This window comes from Salarias fasciatus, chromosome 8, assembly GCF_902148845.1.
Source record: "Salarias fasciatus chromosome 8, fSalaFa1.1, whole genome shotgun sequence".
NCBI classification, from domain to species: Eukaryota; Metazoa; Chordata; class Actinopteri; order Blenniiformes; family Blenniidae; genus Salarias; species Salarias fasciatus.
Genome location: NC_043752.1, coordinates 7,079,735 through 7,099,421, shown reverse-complemented (window position 1 = coordinate 7,099,421; position 19,687 = coordinate 7,079,735). Strand labels below are relative to the sequence as shown.

Genomic DNA, 19,687 nt, shown 5'->3' with positions numbered 1-19,687 from the left:
TCCATTCTTGATAATGTGTATTATCGTTATGAGTGAATAATATACTTCTTATTGGACTTCTTTCCTGGCAGTGTGTGGGAGATCGTGGGCCAGCAGGGCGGCGGTCTGTCGGTCCTGAGGACCTTCCGGCTGATGCGGGTGCTGAAGCTGGTCCGCTTCATGCCGGCCCTGCAGAGGCAGCTGGTGGTGCTGATGAAGACCATGGACAACGTGGCCACTTTCTGCATGCTGCTCATGCTTTTCATCTTCATCTTCAGGTAGGTGGAGGACAACAGACCGAGCTTGAATATTGTCTAAACCGGGTTCATCCACGACTATGTCAACTTGATCTGAGAGTCGAAACAAAGTGAAACAAGGAAGGAGAAACCTGTAAGACACATACAAAAGTCACAGCACTGAAAGACAGTCTAAATGAAAATGCCAAAACACAAAAGCCAAAACACACAATACAATCAGCCACAGCACAATCAAAAGTTGTAACAATAACAAAAATGCTCAACACAAAAGCAGAAGTTACAACACAGATTCAGAAGCTGCCGCAACACAAGTAGGAAAAACAAATGCATATATCTTATGTTTTTTGTTTTTCTGCTGTTGTGTTGTGGCTTTGGCATTGTAGTGATCCTTCTTTCTTCTGTTTCACACCGGCACAATGTAGCAGCGCCACAGTTAAGGCAAGAGGGAAAGGCAGCTAAAAATCAAACAGCGTGTTCCCCTACCCGCAGCAGATCTCAGCGATAACCGCCTCGTCTCAGCTGTGTTGTGCGGATACGTGTTTGCATGGATGTATACGCACACACAAACACAAAATTCCAACGGCGTTGTATATGCCTGGATAAACATCGCTTGATTTGAGTGAAGAGTTGCCAAGTTGACGCGGTGGAGGTCTGTTCATTGATCCCTCAGCTCCAGTTGAGCCTTGGCGTCTGCGGTTCTGACTGAAAGGCACGAAGCAGCGCAGACACACTGCTGAGTCCTAATAATAACAACCCGTTGATTGTCTGCCCAGTGCAGCATAGACCTTTATTATGTCCCCCATCCTTCCTGTCAGTCAGTCTAGCTTACGCTGATGCTGTGCTCGATCCTCCAGCGTGCATGATGTTAAGGCCAGAGCTCAGTGGAGACAATTTGTTGTAGAACTCTTTGTTCTCTGTCTTTACGTCCACACTCATTAAGCTGCTTGAATTTAGATGATATACTTCAGGATAATATTTAGCGTTGATAATGTTGTGTCATCTCTGGGGCTTAATGTGTCCACTTTTCAGCAGAACATTGCATGTAAAGGTCACTGCAGTTAAAACTGTTGCTTTAATGTCCCTAAATGTTGTTTTATTGGCTTTAAATGCATGCTTGTAGAATTAACTCTAATTGTAGTACAGCATAACTGTAGCTAGTCTGTTATCTGTTAAAAACCTCTAAGTTTTTGGAAGCTAAAACGAAATAAAACAAAGGGCATCTAAGTAAAAACACCTTTTGAAGTAATTATTTTGGGAAAATGCACATTTTATTGAAGAATTGAGTGTACAGTTAACAGCTGCAGAGCAGAAGACAGCAATAAAATGAGGAAGCATTACAGTATTTTTGATTGATCACCCTTTGGATTTTTTTAAAGCATGCGGTTTAGGGCTTGTTTACTTAATGTTTTAGGTGAAAGGCCATTGGCTTTTTGCATTTTTGTGTCTGTAAGGTTTCTTGTTTTCAAGGCAACGTTTTGAAAATGATGCCTGTTTACATGGAAACAGCAGAAATGCTGACGCCCAGATAAGGTGTCACTGTCAAAATGACGGCGCTCTCCATGGTGCTGATCTCAGCCTTCTCCAGTCAGTTCAGTAGTTTTCCAGATACTTTACCAAAATACACTGTGGACCATTTCAGCTTAGCTCTGAGTGTGTGAGAGTATTTTATTGGTGAAACAATACCTCTCAATAATTAATCTTCAGCTTTTCAAAAGCTTATTTTCTTATAAATTTAAACAATCAGCAGTGCCGCTGATGTGCTCAAATGTATATGAGACTACCAACTTCAGCCGCTGCAGCAGTTTTATGTTTCTCTCAATCAGCAAAACAATCAAAACAATGTTTTTTCTCTGAAAATATTTTATATTTATTTGTACAGTATCAATGAGTAGGCCTGGTGTAAACATTTATCCCTCCGTTTCCTGTTTGTTTTCTCAACTCTCTACTCTGTCAGTATCCTGGGGATGCATCTGTTTGGCTGCAAGTTTGGATCGGAGAGAGACGGGGACACGCTCCCAGACAGGAAGAACTTCGACTCTCTGCTCTGGGCCATCGTGACCGTCTTCCAGGTGAGCTACAATCTCTCGTTCAATATTCACATTTGACTCAAGCGCTGAAGCTGTGGCTTTATGCAAATCTACAGTCAGTCAGTTCGTCTGCTGTCTGGAAGCTTTACACTCCTCTGTGATCATAATACCACTCCAATGTCCTCAAGCAACTAACCTAAGATCTTCCTGTTTCAACTGCGAAGATTGAACCCGTCGGTGTTCAAAGGGTGAAAAGACAATTTCCTCCTGAATAAATAAAATATATCACATCAAATTTTCCCCTCCACTCTGTGATCCACTCCCTCTCTACCTCCCATGCTAGCCGCTATTATCCTCCCTCGTGTTCTTCCAGCCGTCCTATTTGCATTTTCTAACCTCATCCATTGGCTAAGCAGGCTTGTCTCATGCATCGTGGCACCTTGCATTAAGATTCAGCTAAAAGTCCCTCAGTGTGGTACAAAGCATATATCACTCCCAATATAGAAACCATTTATAATGCAGTGAAACATCTGATGAGGGAATATGTAGACAGTCTGCACATCTTTCTTGAATGGAACATTGTCTTGACATGTCTGCTCTCTTGGAGAGTCACTTTCTTTCCAAGCAAGTATGGGTTCATTTGGCCAGAAAATTGTGAAATTGTGTACAAAGCACACAGCGTAAGGTCCGAGGTGCTAGCACATTTGGACGTGTACAAGTATAGATTTGCTGTCTTAAAGCCAATGGTCATAAAAATGAAGTTCAATTCAATTTTATCTCTACAGCTCCAGTCATTTCAAGGCATTTTTATAGAGAAAACAACAACTCCACATAAGCAAGCATAGAAGACAGTGCAGAGGAAATACTCCATTTTAAGAGGGAGAAACCTCCAGAACCAGATTCAGAGGTGTAGACTTTCTATTGTTCCAGTTGGGTTTAGGCAGAAAAAGAAAACAGGGTAGGACAGAGAGATTATGAGAGATGAATTTCCATTTCTACTGCTGTGAAAGAGACAGAGAGAGAGTTGATTACTGTGCTGATAAAAAATGCATTGAAGGGCTTTTTAGGGTCTTTACTTGTCACATCCTGGTAGCGTGACCCTACCATCATGTTGCTTTTGACACCATAACTCTGGCAATCAAGCCCCTCAGCGACGTCAAAGCCAGGAATCAGGAAAAGACTGATTGAGTAGTTCAGTCATCCAGGAGAGAGCCAAAGTCGAGGTCCTACTCCATCACATTGGACGTTTCTATTTGACGTGATTTAGGCATTTGTTTATGATTCCCACAGGTCACCTCCCATTAGAGAATTACCTGAGATCAGTCCAGAAACCATTTTCAGTGTCCTTACAAGTTTCCCTTTGAGGACTTTTTTTATTTTGTGACATTATGAAGCTGAACATTTCTGGAAACTACTATATCTAAGAGGGACGCTTGACTAAGAATTTAAATACTTTAAGTTGTTGTGCTGCAAAGCAATCTTAACGACAGTCCAGCATCTTTTCTCTCACTCAGATCCTGACCCAGGAGGATTGGAACAAGGTGTTATATAACGGCATGGCCTCCACCACTCCGGTTGCCGCCCTCTACTTCATCGCCCTCATGACATTCGGCAACTATGTGCTCTTCAACTTGCTGGTGGCCATCTTGGTTGAGGGGTTCCAGACGGAGGTACACTGTTGCTTTCCAGAAACTTTTTTTTTTTTTTTTTCCCTTGCAATCCCTCGAATGGAGGAAATCTGTCATTTGGAAAATATCTTCTCAGGTCAACTTGATGTAATTTGCTTCCAGGTTTTCACATCCAGTGAGCGGCTAACTCCTTCAACGCTAAATGATGGGTGTTCCCACCCTGGCTGACTCATAGATCCATAAACCGTGTAGCCATTAACCTATATCTCCTCTTGCACTCTATGCAGCGGGGCATGTCAGGACATGATCACACATAATTCCCCCCCCCCCCCCTCTTCATCATCACCGTCCTTTTGCCATCAGCCGTTCCTCCTCCCACTCTTTCCCACTATCTCAGCACTCATCCTCATTATTGTTCTGCTGATTTGCCAATGCCATAAAGTACATCAGAGGAAAACTATGTGCACTAGGCTAGACTGTGCATCAGCCTCTATCACCCAAATCCCCGGCTTCATCATGCTTGGACGCACTCTTTTCGAGCTTCGGCTCTCAATCTTTCCTCTCCTCGGCACACATTTTTACACGCCGTAAAGCAAAAGCGATATGGTATCCATTGCTGCGTCGATTCTTTTGAGGCAGAAAAGAGCAAGAGATGCAAAAAGAAAGAAGATTGCGGATTAATGGTTGACTCGTTGCAACCGTGGAAAACGGTTTCAAGGCTAACACGAAGCAAAGAAGTTAAAACTCAGTGAAAGCCTTTTTTTTTTTTTTTTCTACAGTTTTTGGTGTTCTTTTTGAATAACTGAGAGAAGGGAATAGAGGCTGAGAGCAGATGGAGCAGGTAAATCACATAAGCATCCAGTCGATCAGCGCCTGTCTTCTCGTCTCCTCCTCTCTCCCTCGTTCTTTAAAAGGGTGACAGCATCCGCGCTTTGATCTCCGACGCTCTTTAGCTCTCCAGCTGAGAGGACAGAGAATAGATGAGGGGTGGCGGAGGGAAAGGTTGACAGGCTTATAAAATATGGATTAATTGGAATGGGCCTCTCTCCCACGACTGTGTTACCTGCTGTACAAATACCAAGCGCATGATTACGGCGAATAGGATCTCATGCTGTGTTTGTTGCATTTACTCAAACTTCACAAGTTGGAAGCTCTTCACAAGTGGTCTCCAACTCGGTTCTGTGTGGTCTGTTTATGTCAACACAGCTGAATCAAAAGAACCCACAGGAAGAAGCCCCAAGTCTTGCAGTTGAGAGATACTGAAAACAGCAGAGCAGGGGTTACCCAGGATTAATGATGGACACTTTTCCTCAACACAGAGGCCAAGATCAGAATTAGAGCATTATTCTTGATAATGGACACGTATTTAAACATTTTACTGGGTGCGAGATTACTCCAGAAAACTGGCAGCCAAAGGCAAGATAATTAGCTGACATTATCAACTCTTGAATTCTAAATTCTCAATCCTGCACCGGAGGAATGAGGACAGAGAAATAGTAAGAAGCATGCCTCTAGGGTTCTTCCCATTTATTCAAAGTAATTCCATTGGTGGTTTAAGCATCAGTCTTTGCCCCACAACTTGATGCAGCCAGGCAGTGGTACCTCTCATAGCTCTTGTGGCTGGTTTCAGTTTTTAGCCCACCGCCCAACCCCTACACAGGCACGGGTGAATAATCTGTTCCAAATAGGGGTCCAAAGACACACAAACTATCCGACCACGGTACGATAGTGAGCCCATCAGGATAGGACCTTCCAGTAACCCCAGGAAATTTAATTCAGCAACTTTTTCAGTTGCAGAGCAGGAATAATGAAAAGCCCATCCACTTACCCGATCAGATCAGTATTCCCTAGGTACAGGGGGACCAGTGGGTCTTTGTTGTTTTCACAGCAAAATGATTTTTTTTTTTCCTCTCAATTACTCACACATACAGTTCCAGCCAAGAATCGCCTGCTTGTATGAAGTGATAATTTGTTTTCAACATCAGTTGAACCAGTGGCTCTCTGGAAGAATCTCGGGGTCAGGGCCCTTTCCCTTCTGATCTTTGGAGATAAAAAAAATATGATAAAAGATATATTTCCTTGAACCATCCATTCTTACTGCTATAAGACCACGAGTTGCAGTCTGGATATATAGTTTCACCATATTATTATTTATTTTAGCCAACCTCACCTCAATGCTGTTTAAATGTAGTTACCCTCTGTTGACAAGACTATAACGGCAGAACAGCTCAGTCTCACACTGTGAAATATCTAAATTCCTCTTGGTTTCTTTTTAATTATGATGGGAATTTACAGAACACAAAAAAAAGGGGCGGTTCAAATTTCAGTCTAATCTCAATGCAAATCTTGTTGGTGTGTATAGATTGTAATTGACCAGCAAGAGTGAAGAAAAATCGATTAGCACAGATCAAATATGTACACACACCCTTCTAAATGCTCACAGCCATTCCCTTGCGACTCTCTTCTTTGTCCTCCCTCTGCCTTTGTGTATTATCACAGAGCTGTCGGTTTAATTCACCCTCCTGCACTACGCTCCCCCTCCCTTTTTTTCACTTTTACATCCTTTTCTGCAAACGGTAAGTTTATTTTTAGTCCGCCAAACTTTTCCTGCGTCAGGGTTGCCGGGTAACGGGCTCTTGAATGACGTGAGCCAAACCAGAGATGGTGCCAAGACACAGACACACACAACCCAGTATGAAAACACTGTATTTATGGTGGGAAACAGTGGGAACATCATCCTTATATATGTGTTTGTTTTGAGTTTTTTTTTGGTTATTCTTTTTCCTCCTTCCTCCATTCTGAACGTCCCCCCCCCCCCCCACACACACACACGTGTCTTCCCTCCTGTTATTGACTCTTCACCCCTCGTTGTGTCTCTTTGTCAGGTTGTGACAGTGTGTCCGTGTGACCGAATCCAATATCCGCTGCAGAGAGTGCAAGCAGAGCCATTTGTCTCTTTACGGAGACCTTTTAACCGAAGAGAAACACAAGATGTTCCTCTTTTTTATTGCACCTCTCAGCGTGACAATAAACATGCGTTTCACACCCACAGCACACGCCGACATGCGTCAGATGCAGAGGAATGCTTCCGTGTCCTCTCTGAGTCATGAAATATGTACATATGTATATACATGTTGAGATCATCTGCTTTTGAGACGAACAATAAGATGCGAAACCTGGCTGTGCTGCACTTCCACTCCTCTGCTGTCCTGACTTCTTTATGCTCTCAGCTAATCCAGGTTTGCTGAAGTGCACATGTGCAGCACGTGACTGCACACTGTGATCCAGGACAGCCGCTTTGATATGTTTTTGTTGCATGTCGGAAGTTCTCTTGGGGGGGGGGAAAGAAAAGATGTTCCAACAGGCTGAATCTCCTTTAACTTTCTCCTTTCTGCTCTTGTCTACTCGCTGTGGTTCCACCTCTGAACCTTCCTGCGCCTCCGTCTCTCCCGCGTTGCGCCTCCCTCCTCCTCCTCCTCCTCATCCTCCTCCTCCTCCTGTCCGGCTGCACCGATCACTTCCTGCTAATAGGAAGTGTCCAAGCGGGAGGAATTGCATGCCCAGCTGAGCCTAATTCAGCTGCCTGTAGAGTCAGGGGTATGTACAGCACTGCAGCTCTGCCTTCCCTTCCCCCTCCTCCTCCCCTCCCCTACCCCTTCCTTTTAATTGACCAACCCGCCGTCCTCCACCCTCCCTCCCCCCCACCCCCTCCCCTTCCCCACAGAGGCTTCGCAGTGATGTCATAGATCTCTCAGCAGCCGCGACCTGGAGATGGAGTGCAGACGTGCTGCTGGCTGATGGCAGTTTTCCTGTACTAACATTTGAGCTTTTGGTCACGGAACAGCTTGATATCAAGGTGAATGATTACATCCAGCTCTACGTGTTTAACCAAATAGGAAAACTTAACCTATTTATAGACTTTCTCCTGGACTTCCTGAGTTGTGCGGATGGAGTGTAAAACTTTTTTCAGATCTTCGCCGCTGCCAATCCAATCCAATAGAGTATCATATCACAAGCTTTTCCAAGGCTGGAATTAACTTTATGGTCCCCGGAGGAAATTACAAGCACGAGATGTAAAAGATGAGCAACTGCATTTAAAAATATTTGACTCTTTGACAGGAGGATAAATATTTGGCAGTTTTTATTCGAAAATGGTTCCATCACGTAGCGCACACTCTGCTTCTTCTTGGCAATGCCGCTTCCTGACAGCTCAGGCCCCGTTGGCGCAAAATTTCAAGTGAAAATGTATGTTTTGCATAGTTTTTTGATAAAAGTTTCCGATTACACCGAAATGGCACCGTTGTTGTGTAAACGGTCAGTTTTTCATTTTCACTTGAGAATGTTTTTCTCAAGTTGATTTACCAGGTTGAATCATTGTAGCTGGTGTCAAATTACGAACTTTTTATGCCGGAGTTTCGGCAGTGCGACACTTGTGGAATGAAAAGGTGTTTTCAAAGCGAGAGCCATTTCTGATTCTGTATATATTTATGTATTTCTGAGTCTTGATTTTTTTAAGATTTGGTTGAAATTTCAATTAACCAGCAAACTGTGTGACTGAAAGTACCGTCCATTTACCGGATGGAGATAAAAGGAGACACTTTAAAGTGGACGACTTGGCAATGGGAGGCAAAAATTCACCAATAGCATGTTGGGTTTTTGTTTCACACAGATCATTACTCAATCATTTTTAGAGACTGGAGACAGTCAACAAAAAAACAAGTAGTTTCAAATTTAGGAATACTTAAAAGTCAGAGATCTTTTAGTTTTTCCATCACCTATCAAGCTGCTTCCTCCAAATGTAGTACAGGATTGAACAGTACAGGGCTTCAATTTACAAAAGATCTCCAATATGGCTGCCAGAGGATGTGTCACATCATCTGAGGATCCCTCCGCCTGACCTGCTTCCTGCATGACGCCCGCGCTGCTGAGACTGACCGGAGCCCTTGGGCGGCTCGGTAGAGCCAGTGGAAATGTGTGAACACTTGCTGCACCGCTACGCTGCGTTGTGTGTGTTTTTGTACTCTTCCGTCTTCTCTTAAAGAGTGAACACCGTGTCAAAGCCCATACTGCACACTCACCTCCACCCTGACCCAGCGGTTTTTGTTTTTCAGAGTGAGAATGACGCACCGGCGCTCCCAGAGGTTCTCCACAAACAAACAAAAAAACCTCTTGCAGTGTCGGTTGAAAGTGGTCGAAGGATGACGTGGGGTGAACAGTAGAGAGGAGGAATAGAGGCTGTAGGTTCTGGGGCTCCATGGAATTGTGGAGATAAATCCAACAAGCTGCACAATCTCAGTTAATTGTTTCTTCTGAAAGGCATGGATTCTGTGAACATGATTCAGGTTTAAAAAGTTAATCAACCCAATCAAAAAGGAAACAGACTGTCACTCTCTTGTACCGTTATAGGCAATCAAACTTTGGATTAATCTACATTTTCCAGATCTTTCGCTCCAATTGAAACTCTTTTCTGAGGATGAGCCTGAATATGACACTGAGGCTTTATGGGAAAGAAGTGAAACCAATTTGTCTTTTGCCTTCTAATAACATACTCTAAGTATTTTTATGTAATAAAGTCGTGAACTTTTCATTTTGTTCAAGATATCTTTCATAAATCTATATTGAAACATATACATTAAATAATCTCTCAGCCAGAGGAGATGAAATTTTGATTAAACTGTCACATAAATGATAGAAAAGTCCAATATCTTAAAAAAATATATATATATATATATTTTTTTTTTTTTAATGTATCCTCTATTTAACCAGGTAGTAGCTTCATTGAGATACAAAGTCTCTTTTTCAAAAGGGAGCTGGCATGGCAGCAGCAGGCAGTTATAACAATCAACACATACCGTACATTTATACATTGTTACATTAGATTGCAGGGGGAAAAACCAACAAGTGGTTGTGGAGACGACTGGGATAAAGTGATGGGCGCTCTTCTTCAACTTTCTTAAATTATGACATTGAATAGCTTGTTTTGAAAAAAGTAATTTTTTTAATGATAAAATACTATGATTTATTTAAAAGGAAAACATTTTTTTGCAAGAATCGCTTCATCAGAAGAAATCGTAGTTGCTTAATTAAACTCTGAAAAACAAGCAGAACACAGAATTATTGGAAAAAAGTGGAGAAAGGTCACAGCATTGTGAGAGAAATGTAACTGGCCTATGGGAAATGTGAGTCCAGCAACAATGTGCACACAAAAGAAATTATTTATTTATTTATTTATGTTTTAATTTATCTCTACTTTTTATCTTCCTTACATATGTGTATTTACATGACCATCATGAAGGCCTGGGTGTTGGCTTCAACCTCAGCTTGAATAAATCCAATCCTGGCCTTAAATAGAGTTGGGAAAACACACACATACTCTCACACATAAACAATTAATCCACTTCCTCCCGTCAACAGCCCCTCTCCGAATCCCATTTTTACCCTTTTTGAAGCAGCGTAATTGAGACCCCCCCCCCCCCCCCTTCCCCTCCGCGCCCCGTTGGTATCTATTATTGTCTGGCTATCAGCAGCAGGCCCGGTCTGGCCCATCTCCTGCTCCCCGCCATCATGCCCAAATTGGGGTGGCAGAGTGTAAACAAGCTATCCAAACAGCTATTTCAGGACACGGGATTTCCCTCGAGTCCGTCGCTTCCTCTTTGCCTCAAAGCTAATAACTCAACCTTTACTTTCTCCAGCGCTGCCGCCATCATTTAGTGGATCAAACCTGTTAACAGCAGCTTTTCAAACATTCAAAGTTACAAATGTAGTTAATTAGTTACTCCTGGCTGTTGTTTCTTTATTTCTCCCAAAAACAATTTGTGTGGAAAATCAAAACGTGTTTAATCTTTGAAAAATGAAGATGATACGCAGGTTGTAATTTTTTTTTTTTTTTTCCAGTGAAAACGTAAAACTTTCGTTATATTCATGGAGTCGACAGAACAGTGGTGCTCGAAACAACTGAAAATGCAACTTTTTGAAAACTGCTCCCGAGGTGGAACTTGCTGAAAGCAATCTGTCTCCATGGAAACAGGGATGGAACGTAACTTTTTGAAAATGCTCCGACTCCGTTTGTTTAAATGGGGAAAAGTATTTTGTTGAAATGCCACTGCTGTGTATGCATGCCACACCCACTATTGAAAGTTCTTTAACCCTTGATTGTCTTGGACCAAGACTCTTGGTAGATATTTTGGCTGTTGTTCCACTTCAGCTATTTTACGCAATTCTAAGTGATGTTAATTCTTTGTAGCTATGAGAAAGGAGTTTTTCGAATAATAGTCTGGTGAGAAAATCAAGCGACTCCAGAGCTGCAGTCACTTTGCAGAGTTTTGATCTTGCCTCATATATTAATAACTAAAATCCCCAGATCCCAGAAACTATGGCTTTCTCTAATAATTGACGACAGTGAAATGTATGTTATCCAGATTTTTACTTTGAAGATGTGGTTTCTTCGGGAGCAGTAGCTGCTTAATGGCAGCCTCAGAAGAAGCAGTGCAAATGAAGTATGTGGCAATAACGCAAAAAGACAAGACTGAGATGAGAAGTAGAGCAGAGAAGGACAGCTACAGGGAAATATTAGAGGAAATCTCAGCAGATCAGACTCTTCTCTGAGCGAGGTTAATCTCTCACTTACAGTCCGGCGTCTTTTATTGACTTTACTTCACCTGGCTCCGACATCTGGCTGGCTGTTATACCTCTGACAATCAGAGTATTAAGGCTGAGCAGATTGTGGGTCTTTTGACACGGCGCTTCAGGACCGTACAGGTTAAACTGCTCCGTGCCGACTGCCAAGTGCCACCTGCAGATGAATCATAGACGGTAACGTGGCTGCGAATGGATAAAGCCCGAATGCAGACAGCAGGAGGATCATATGTCTGCGTGTCATGCCAAAAGATTTGTCATTCTGTTAGTTTTCAAGTCTTTATCAAACTTTCAGATTTGCAGCTTTTATGTGTTGGTCAATAAAATCCAAAGATAACGAACCAGACGACAACATGTTCCTGTGATAAGACCCTGATTCAAGCTTTACTTTGATCATTCCAGTGTCATTCCAGGTTAGTTGACCATATTCCTGTCATACTGACCTTTCGCTGAGCAGAGACTGCTGTAAATACAAGCCCCCCCGCAGGCGGCTGGGAGCCCAGCCAAGCCCCCTCACCTGTGAAAGGTCACGAGGGCGAGGAGATGAAGTGTAACTCCTCCATCGCTCCACTTTTCAAGATCAAAACAACAAATTGCTTCAAATTAACAATCAAATCTAATAATCATCACCGCTAATTCTTAATCCCCTGGCCAAACTCTCCAGCCAAAAGTCCTGAATATAGCAAGCTTAGAAAGGAATCACTTCAAAATTGTTCAATTATTTTTCAAGAAATGCATGTAGTTTAACGCTGGAAACAAACTTGAATAAAATGCAGAGACTTTCTGAGACATGATGCTTTCTCTTTTACCCTGTTCACACCACATCGTTTACAGTAGAGAACAGTAAACTTCTCTTGGGTTTTGGGCGTCCATTCACATGACAATTCAGAGCCATTAAAAACATTTGTTTTTAAACAGATTGCAAAGTGGAACCTTTCTAAAATATGCTCTGTGCAAACGATGGAAATGCAAAGTTTCTATAATGGATATTTCTGCTCATGCATGAGTACATCGACAGTAACTATATGTTTTATTTTGAAACATTGTGGTGTAAACAGGGTGTCAGAATGAAAGGTCTTGTGTTTAGGATCATTGAAGAAGACTCTTAGCTAAATAATGTATTTTACAATTTTATTGAATACATCTGCAACAATTCTGGCTATCAATAACTGACCACAATGTTGAGTTTGGGTGTCGGTACCTCAATATCAGTAGCCATCAAACAATGCTAAAGACTACATAAATAAATAAATAAATAAACCCCTCAAGATTGTTGCTACTGTGTACAAAGAAAGCAGGTCTATTGTTTGCATGAAAATGCTCACAAGAGGTTTGGTCAACCACCGAATGCCACACAGTAACAGAACTCAATTTACTGAATTCACTCTTTCTCTGTACCAACCTGTTTTCTTGTCTGATCACAAAATCGGTTGGTTGTATATCACCCCAACAGAATAATGTTGGATTGCGTTCATCAGTTCCCTCAATCGTCACTCAGGTGTCTTTTTGCAGCCCATGTGGTCTGAAATCCTGCAGGGATAAAACGCAGTACAATCACTCAAGATAGTGTGAGGACGGGCTTTTTCCCTGCCTTGCCTAATTTGGTATGAACTTGTTAAAGGGTGAAGACGAATAATCAATGAAGTTGACGTCCCTGTAGATAGCACTGCTTACCAAAGTAAGCACCTCTAACAAATAGGTCTTCTACTTTTTTAATTGTAGTATCAACAGGGTCTTAGTTTGCTCATTTTTTTGCAAAGAGGAAGTAAGTGCAAGTTTTTGATTGGTCTGATCAGTTATAAAACAGCCTTAAAAGTACCATTTGTTGTTTCGATGTTTTGCAGGAATCTCCACTGGTAATCTCTTTTCCTTGAGACTCGTCTGTTTTATGTCTCTCAGGCATCTCCAGTGCCTCGCGCTTCTGGCGCCGAGCAAAGACCGTTAAGTGGGAATGAAGCACTCGGACAAATACGCAGGAATGCAATGAAAAACAGCCACGAGGCGCTCCGAGTAGCCCTTGAGTTGATTGGCCTGCCGGTTCATTAGCATCCACTCTCCTTAGATCATTTTGGCATCCTCGACTAGGTCAAGGCAAATCAGTCTGGGGCACGCACAGAGTGGCTTTAACCGCAGGAAAAAAAAAAGATGCAAATTGGTGTCTCGGAGACGCCGTACCCAACACACAACCGCAGTAAACAAACAATTCATTCACACCCACTTTGTCTTTCTCGAAGACTCGTGGGGAGTATCACGAAAGTAATTTGTTAGTTCAAGAGGAGGTGCATGGTGATTAGGTCCGGAGGCTTTTGTGCGCACTGTTTATTCACTTTGCTGCCGCACAGGTCTGACTCGCTGGGACGGCGTTCTATTAATCCGGCTTCCACCTGGCTCCCTCAGACGCATTAATGGGGGCTGCAGGCTTTGGCGTAGTGCAACAAATCCAAGCAAGGAACTCTGGGGTTCACGGCGGTGTGTTTGCAACCAGAAAGCAGCATGAGGCAGTCAGCAAGGAAAAGAGTAATTAGGAGCTTATGAGAAGTTTGTGAAATACAGTGAGGATTGCGGGAGTATTATGGTAATGGAGCTCATTCTGATGTTACTCCCTGGAACCGCAATGGAGAAGGAGGACAACAAAGCTGACAGATATTCTGACAGACATCACACTCAGTTGTTGATCTACAGCAGGAAGAGGAGGATTAGCTGTGTGCAAATGTGAAAACCCTAAAACTCAGACCCTGTTTATGCAGCAAGATTTCAAGAAACAAATTCGTAGTTTTTTGAGTTTTCACTTCAGAAATGTTTTGCGTGATAAAAAGCAATGTTTTGAAAGTGATTTGCTTTTAAACAGAAACAGTGAAAATGATGCAGTGTTCATCTAGTGGGCACTGCTGTTTGTTTTTATAATGAAACCACACACGTGCACAGAAAAAATACACTACAAACATTAAAAATGGTGAGTACACAGATGACCAAGTTGGATTGCTGTTTAGAATGACTCTCAAAGGTAAAACTACTGAGTCCCAGGAGAACATGGACCAGGAGTCATGACATTCTGGAGGCAAACGCTGTTACTGTCCATCTACTCGCACATGTGCAGAGCAACTATTCAAGGCAGCCGCAGTTTGCATGCACTGTATCAATGTTTCACAATTGTTGTGTTTTCGTTGGTTTCTACAGAAATTAAGTTGTATCGTTTTGAAAAAGTAGTTTGTCTCAGTTTATACGGAGATGGAGTCGGAGCATTTTCAAAAAAATCCACCTTTGGAGCCGTTTTCAAACTGCAAAGAAGGTCTTCTGTTTTGACTTGAAAACGTCGTATAAATGGGGCATGAAGCGATTTTGGCACTCTTTAAACAAAACAGTATTAAAAGAGCACAAAAACAGGATAGAATGACCATGGTCTTCTGGATTAAGTCCTAGTTTCAGTATGGTTTCTCAGAAAAAACCCTCTCAGTCCTCCATGCATGACAATGCTCTACACAGCCAATCTGCCTCGCCCTCACTCCGAAACTTGTGAGATTGTGGATTTATAGGAAACCCACACCATCACTGACCTGCTTCCGAGAGCGAGAGGTTGCCTCTAGTGACCGATCCACGGTCCAATCCAAACCAATGCCAATCTTAGATGTAGGAATACAGGGATCAGTGTTTAGAGGCAACTTCAGCCCACCTGCTTTCTCTTAACTCAACTGAGAAGGAGAATATTTTCCCAGGTGTTTTTTGTGTAACACTTTGTGTGTGCGTGCGTGTGTGTGTGTGTTTTCCCTTTGTGTGCGTGTCAAGGGTGACGCTTCTAAATCAGGTTCGGAGATCGATTCCTTCGCACGAAGTATGGAGGATGTTAACGGCAGCAAGAAGGATCTGTCAGCCTCTGCAGGTGAGGCGCGTGTAAAACACACACACACACACACACTCATCCAACTGGACGAATCCTGAGGATTAAACCCAAGATTTGATTGCAAACAAGAGTTTGATCCATCGCTGTTTAAACAGATAACTGTTGGTGTTCCCACTCTCTAATCTTCGCTAGATCCCACTAGATTACACACTGTGTTACATTTCTTAAAAAATGCATGTAAGACAGAGCAGAGAGTTTACCCTCAGGCATTTTGAAAAGTGCCCCGTGCAAACATTCTCCGACCTGCTCTACGCCTGTGGTCCCAGTCTCTGTTTTTCCCGGCCCCCCTTTGGTTTCCGACCACACTTGGCGAGCACGTGTCTGGACGTCTCCTCGCCCAGCATCACACCAGTACAGCAGCCTCATCCATAATTCCTCATACGCCAGTTCCCATCCCCTTTAATTACCATCCGCGCAGACTGAAAACCCCACTGGAAACACTACTGTATGGAGTACAAGTCCCAGATGTACTGTATCATCTCCCCCTCAGCCCCTTCAGATGTTCTGTCTAAAACTGCTTACATAGCCGGAAGAGGCTAATATACATCTTCTAGGCCCCGGGTAAAGGTTGGAAGATGGAGGAATTAGCGTTATTAAAGCCGCATTCCCATCCTCACGTCATGTATTTGTGTTGCTGCCAAACATAATATTCTCTCCTACGCATCCCATAAGATTAATGCCCTGCTGAAATATTAATGTCGTTCAATACCAGTTTGAGGCATCCACGTTTAAGTACTGCAGTCTGAAGGCAATACTCCACGTGCTTTTTCCTTCTGTTGCTTTCTCTTTGTCATCTGTTATCTCAATTATGCATTTGCAATCAACTTTTATTTGCTTTTTATTTTGTCTTGTCTTTCCTTCTCTCCCCAGAGGTTTTTTTTTATCACAATACTTTTTCAATCTTAAACCATCATTACTCCCTACCTGGTCTAGTCGGTTGAGCTGAAGTTTTCAGTATAATCTTGAGTAATTTTTCCATTTTCCATCAGGTTTCTCCTTAATCTTATCTCAGCCTGGATGCCTTCACCATCAGCTGCAGCTTCACTGGTTGACTGATGCATGAAAATTCCCAAGGGACCATAATCCAATTCTTTATCCTTCTTGCCTTTGCCAGTAGTGCCTGTGAACGGTCACGTGGACCTGAAGACGAGCCTCACTCCGCCGCTAATCACCCACACTGCCGCCACCCCGATGCCAGTGCCAAAGCTGCCCGTGGCAGGCGACCCCATCCTGGGGTACGAGTCCCGTCGGGGCAGCAGCGTCTCCATAGACCCAGCCTGCTATGACAAATCGCCGGTTGGTACTCTTATTTATTTTCGGATTTACAAGCGAAGAGCATGTGGCAGTTCCCCGAGAGTGCTTGTCTGAAGTCGCTGTGAGTGTCCTGCTGATCCATGGAGGTCGTAATGACTGATGGTGATTAATGCAGTGTGTAGTTTGTCACCGTACTTAACTGCTGCCGCTGCCACATTTATTTGACAAGACGATGAGCACAACTTTAGAGAGTAAGTGCAGGAATCTGCGTCTGCTCCTCCCTGACAGCAGGACTCTCACTTGTAGTGCATGTTTTAAATTGCCAAATTTCCTCCCCTCGTTTTCCGATCACTCTGTTCTCGACGTTAACCCGCTCCAGACCAGCGCTCGCAGCTCCTCCCCGTACGCCCCGTGGAGCTCTGGCAGCGGCCGGACCAGCCGCAGGTCCAGCTGGAACAGCCTGGGTCGGGTCCCGTCGCACAAACGGCAAAAGCGGCAGTCCGGAGAACGACGGTCCCTTCTGTCCGGGGATGGCGGCTCCAGCTCGGAGGAAGGAGAGGGTGGCGGAGAAGAGGGAGGGGGCCTAATGGAGGAAGACGATGCATCATTGGCCAGAACTGACTCCATGTCCCAGTCTCAAGGGGGGCCCAGACACAGGAGGATGGAGTCGGTGGAGACTCGGAGCTCGATGGATTTGCCCCCAGATGCACTGCTGCAGGTAGATCCACTGTACAAATGACCCACCGACTTGAAATGAAGGGTTAGGTAATGTCTGTTCACTCTCACTGCAATTTAATATGACCCTGTTACATTGATGGGACAGTGATGGCATATCAGGACAGTTCATGTTGTTCTTGGATTAGAATAGATCCCCTCAAACCTAATGCAGAACACCATTTGTACACATGAGACAGGGACATGTAGTGCTGTTCATCACTTCCTGTTCCTTTCTCCTCTGTGAAGGTGCCCTACCTTTACCGCTCGGCCAGCATGCACAGCTCCAGGCCGCCCTCGCTGGGCCACCTGCGGCCCCCAGAACACAGCGACTGCAACGGGAAGGGATCTCCATCAGCCCTGGGTCCAACGCACGTCTCGCTGGAGGACAACACTGAAGACGAGAACGTCGAAGAGGAAGTCAACCTGGTCTGTCAACTGGGATAATTGGAAAAATCTTACAAAACGGCAACTGGAACACTTTTGTTGCATTTTGGGTGACTATTTACGGGACAGCTGTGCTCAGAGCCTCTGAAAACACCGATTTGTGGCCTAGCATGCTAACTATATTGCTTTCAGCATTTCTCCCATTTTCATATAAACAGGCGTTGTTTTCAATACATTGACATGTAAAACCAAATCGTTCCCTAAACAAAAAAAAAACCAAAACAAAAAAAAAATTATAGTTGGTTTCCCTGAAAATCTTGTCATGTAAATGGGGCCTGATCAACAAAACAGTTCCTGCCTGAACTGATGCCGTTGAATTTACTGAGAAGTTGTTCGAATGCACTGCTTATTTAGTGTTTTTGTTCTTTGCAGGGTCGTGTCGCCAGGCTGTTCCGCTGGCTGGAGAAGAAACAGCCCGAGTGGTGTCGACAGAGAGATACCTGGTCACTCTACCTCTTCCCTCCAGAATCAAGGTAACTTTCATGCTTCTGATCGTTTCCATTATCCCACCTGTTTGCTGGATCCTCAATTTTTCTGAGTTATTTTTGATGCCGAGCCCCATCGAGTTTTCCTGTTTCAAAATGAGAAGAATGCTTACGAGCGGCTTCCCGCTGTGGCAGTTATCAGCGTACGAAATAGAGCGATCTCCACGCTCGACAGCTTGAGGATTCTTGCCATTGCCTGTGACTGACATCCCATAATGCTGACAGTAATAGCGAAGTGTTTTTGGCATCAGTGTGAGCGCAGCAATTTTATTCCCCTTCCCTATATCAACACCCCCCCCCCCTTTTTCACACTTCAGAAGTCTCTTTTGTCTGCACGTTTCTGCCGTGTCAGGGGTGAGTAAGCGGCAGCAGAGGGAGGAAGGGAGTTTCTCCCACTGAGCGCGGCGCGTTATCTCTGCCACGTGCCTCGTCCTCCTCCTCCGGGGCTTTGATCTATGTAGCTCCGCTCGCTGTGGTGTCGGCCGCGGCCGTCGAGGCCAAAACAAGCAATATGCTGGACCTAAAACATGCTAATTATCAGCTGACAATCCAATGGGAGATCAGCGCGAGCCAACAAGAGTGTCATGGCATGTTCATCACATCTTAGAGAAAAGCCTGTAAGTCAGTGACGCTGTTGGCAGCAGCAGAGAAAAGTATTAAAAAGTGGTAAACTGCTTCATAAACTTTATTATGATCATTTTCCTCTGGAGTTAATAGAATATACTCTGTATATGATGTAAAAGTAACATTTCTGCACTCGCACAGACATCAGCTGGCAAAAGGTTTCAAAGTCTTTTGGCGAAGAGTCTTCAGAGCTTTTAGTTTCCTGACCGTTCAAGTCAGTGGAATTGTGGAAAAAGGCACAAAAAGGAACAACCGCACAGAAAGCATCAAAAACTATTGAAGAGGCAATGATTAATAATGTCGGACGAGTTGGCAACTTCATTTTTTATGCAATACTTGATTAAATTTTGTGCCTTCCAGTGGTCTCGCTGGTTTTTTTGGACAAAATGTTCTCAAAACCGTGATTGATTTTTTTTATGTCATAAAAAAACTATCAGCCTTGCCCAGTAGGAAAGGATGAAACAATTTCTTAAACCTGGCGACTGTTAATGTCTGTGATTCCACAAGAGATTGGCTGAAAGGTCTGCATCACATTTTACATTTACAAACAGTTGGACCTTCCGAATTTTCAGCACAGTCAAACTATCCTGTTGAGATAACATGAGATGATCAAATTGTTCACAAGATTCCGAATTATGTTTTTAATTCTTGGCAGAGTTTTTAAATTTTCATCAACTGAACTTGAACATATTGAAAGTTGACATTACGCTTCAAAAATTCAGTCACATCAAAGTTTCGG

General features: G+C 43.5%; 1 protein-coding gene across 15 annotated transcripts in view; it reads left to right on the top strand.

Annotated features, from left to right (window-relative positions):
- cacna1g (calcium channel, voltage-dependent, T type, alpha 1G subunit) overlaps positions 1 to 19,687 on the top strand; it is a 239,695-nt gene that overhangs the window by 156,682 nt on the left and 63,326 nt on the right. For 11 of the 15 annotated variants that reach the window (XM_030097520.1, XM_030097519.1, XM_030097514.1 and 8 more), the window contains exons 12-20: positions 72 to 257; positions 2,191 to 2,305; positions 3,778 to 3,933; positions 7,423 to 7,488; positions 15,310 to 15,403; positions 16,539 to 16,720; positions 17,058 to 17,396; positions 17,642 to 17,821; positions 18,212 to 18,312. In XM_030097520.1, coding sequence (XP_029953380.1) covers positions 72 to 257; positions 2,191 to 2,305; positions 3,778 to 3,933; positions 7,423 to 7,488; positions 15,310 to 15,403; positions 16,539 to 16,720; positions 17,058 to 17,396; positions 17,642 to 17,821; positions 18,212 to 18,312 — 1,419 coding nt within the window. The remainder of the gene's footprint in view (positions 1 to 71; positions 258 to 2,190; positions 2,306 to 3,777; positions 3,934 to 7,422; positions 7,489 to 15,309; positions 15,404 to 16,538; positions 16,721 to 17,057; positions 17,397 to 17,641; positions 17,822 to 18,211; positions 18,313 to 19,687) is intronic. The other 4 variants (XM_030097525.1, XM_030097518.1, XM_030097512.1 and 1 more) reach the window with 3 other exon arrangements.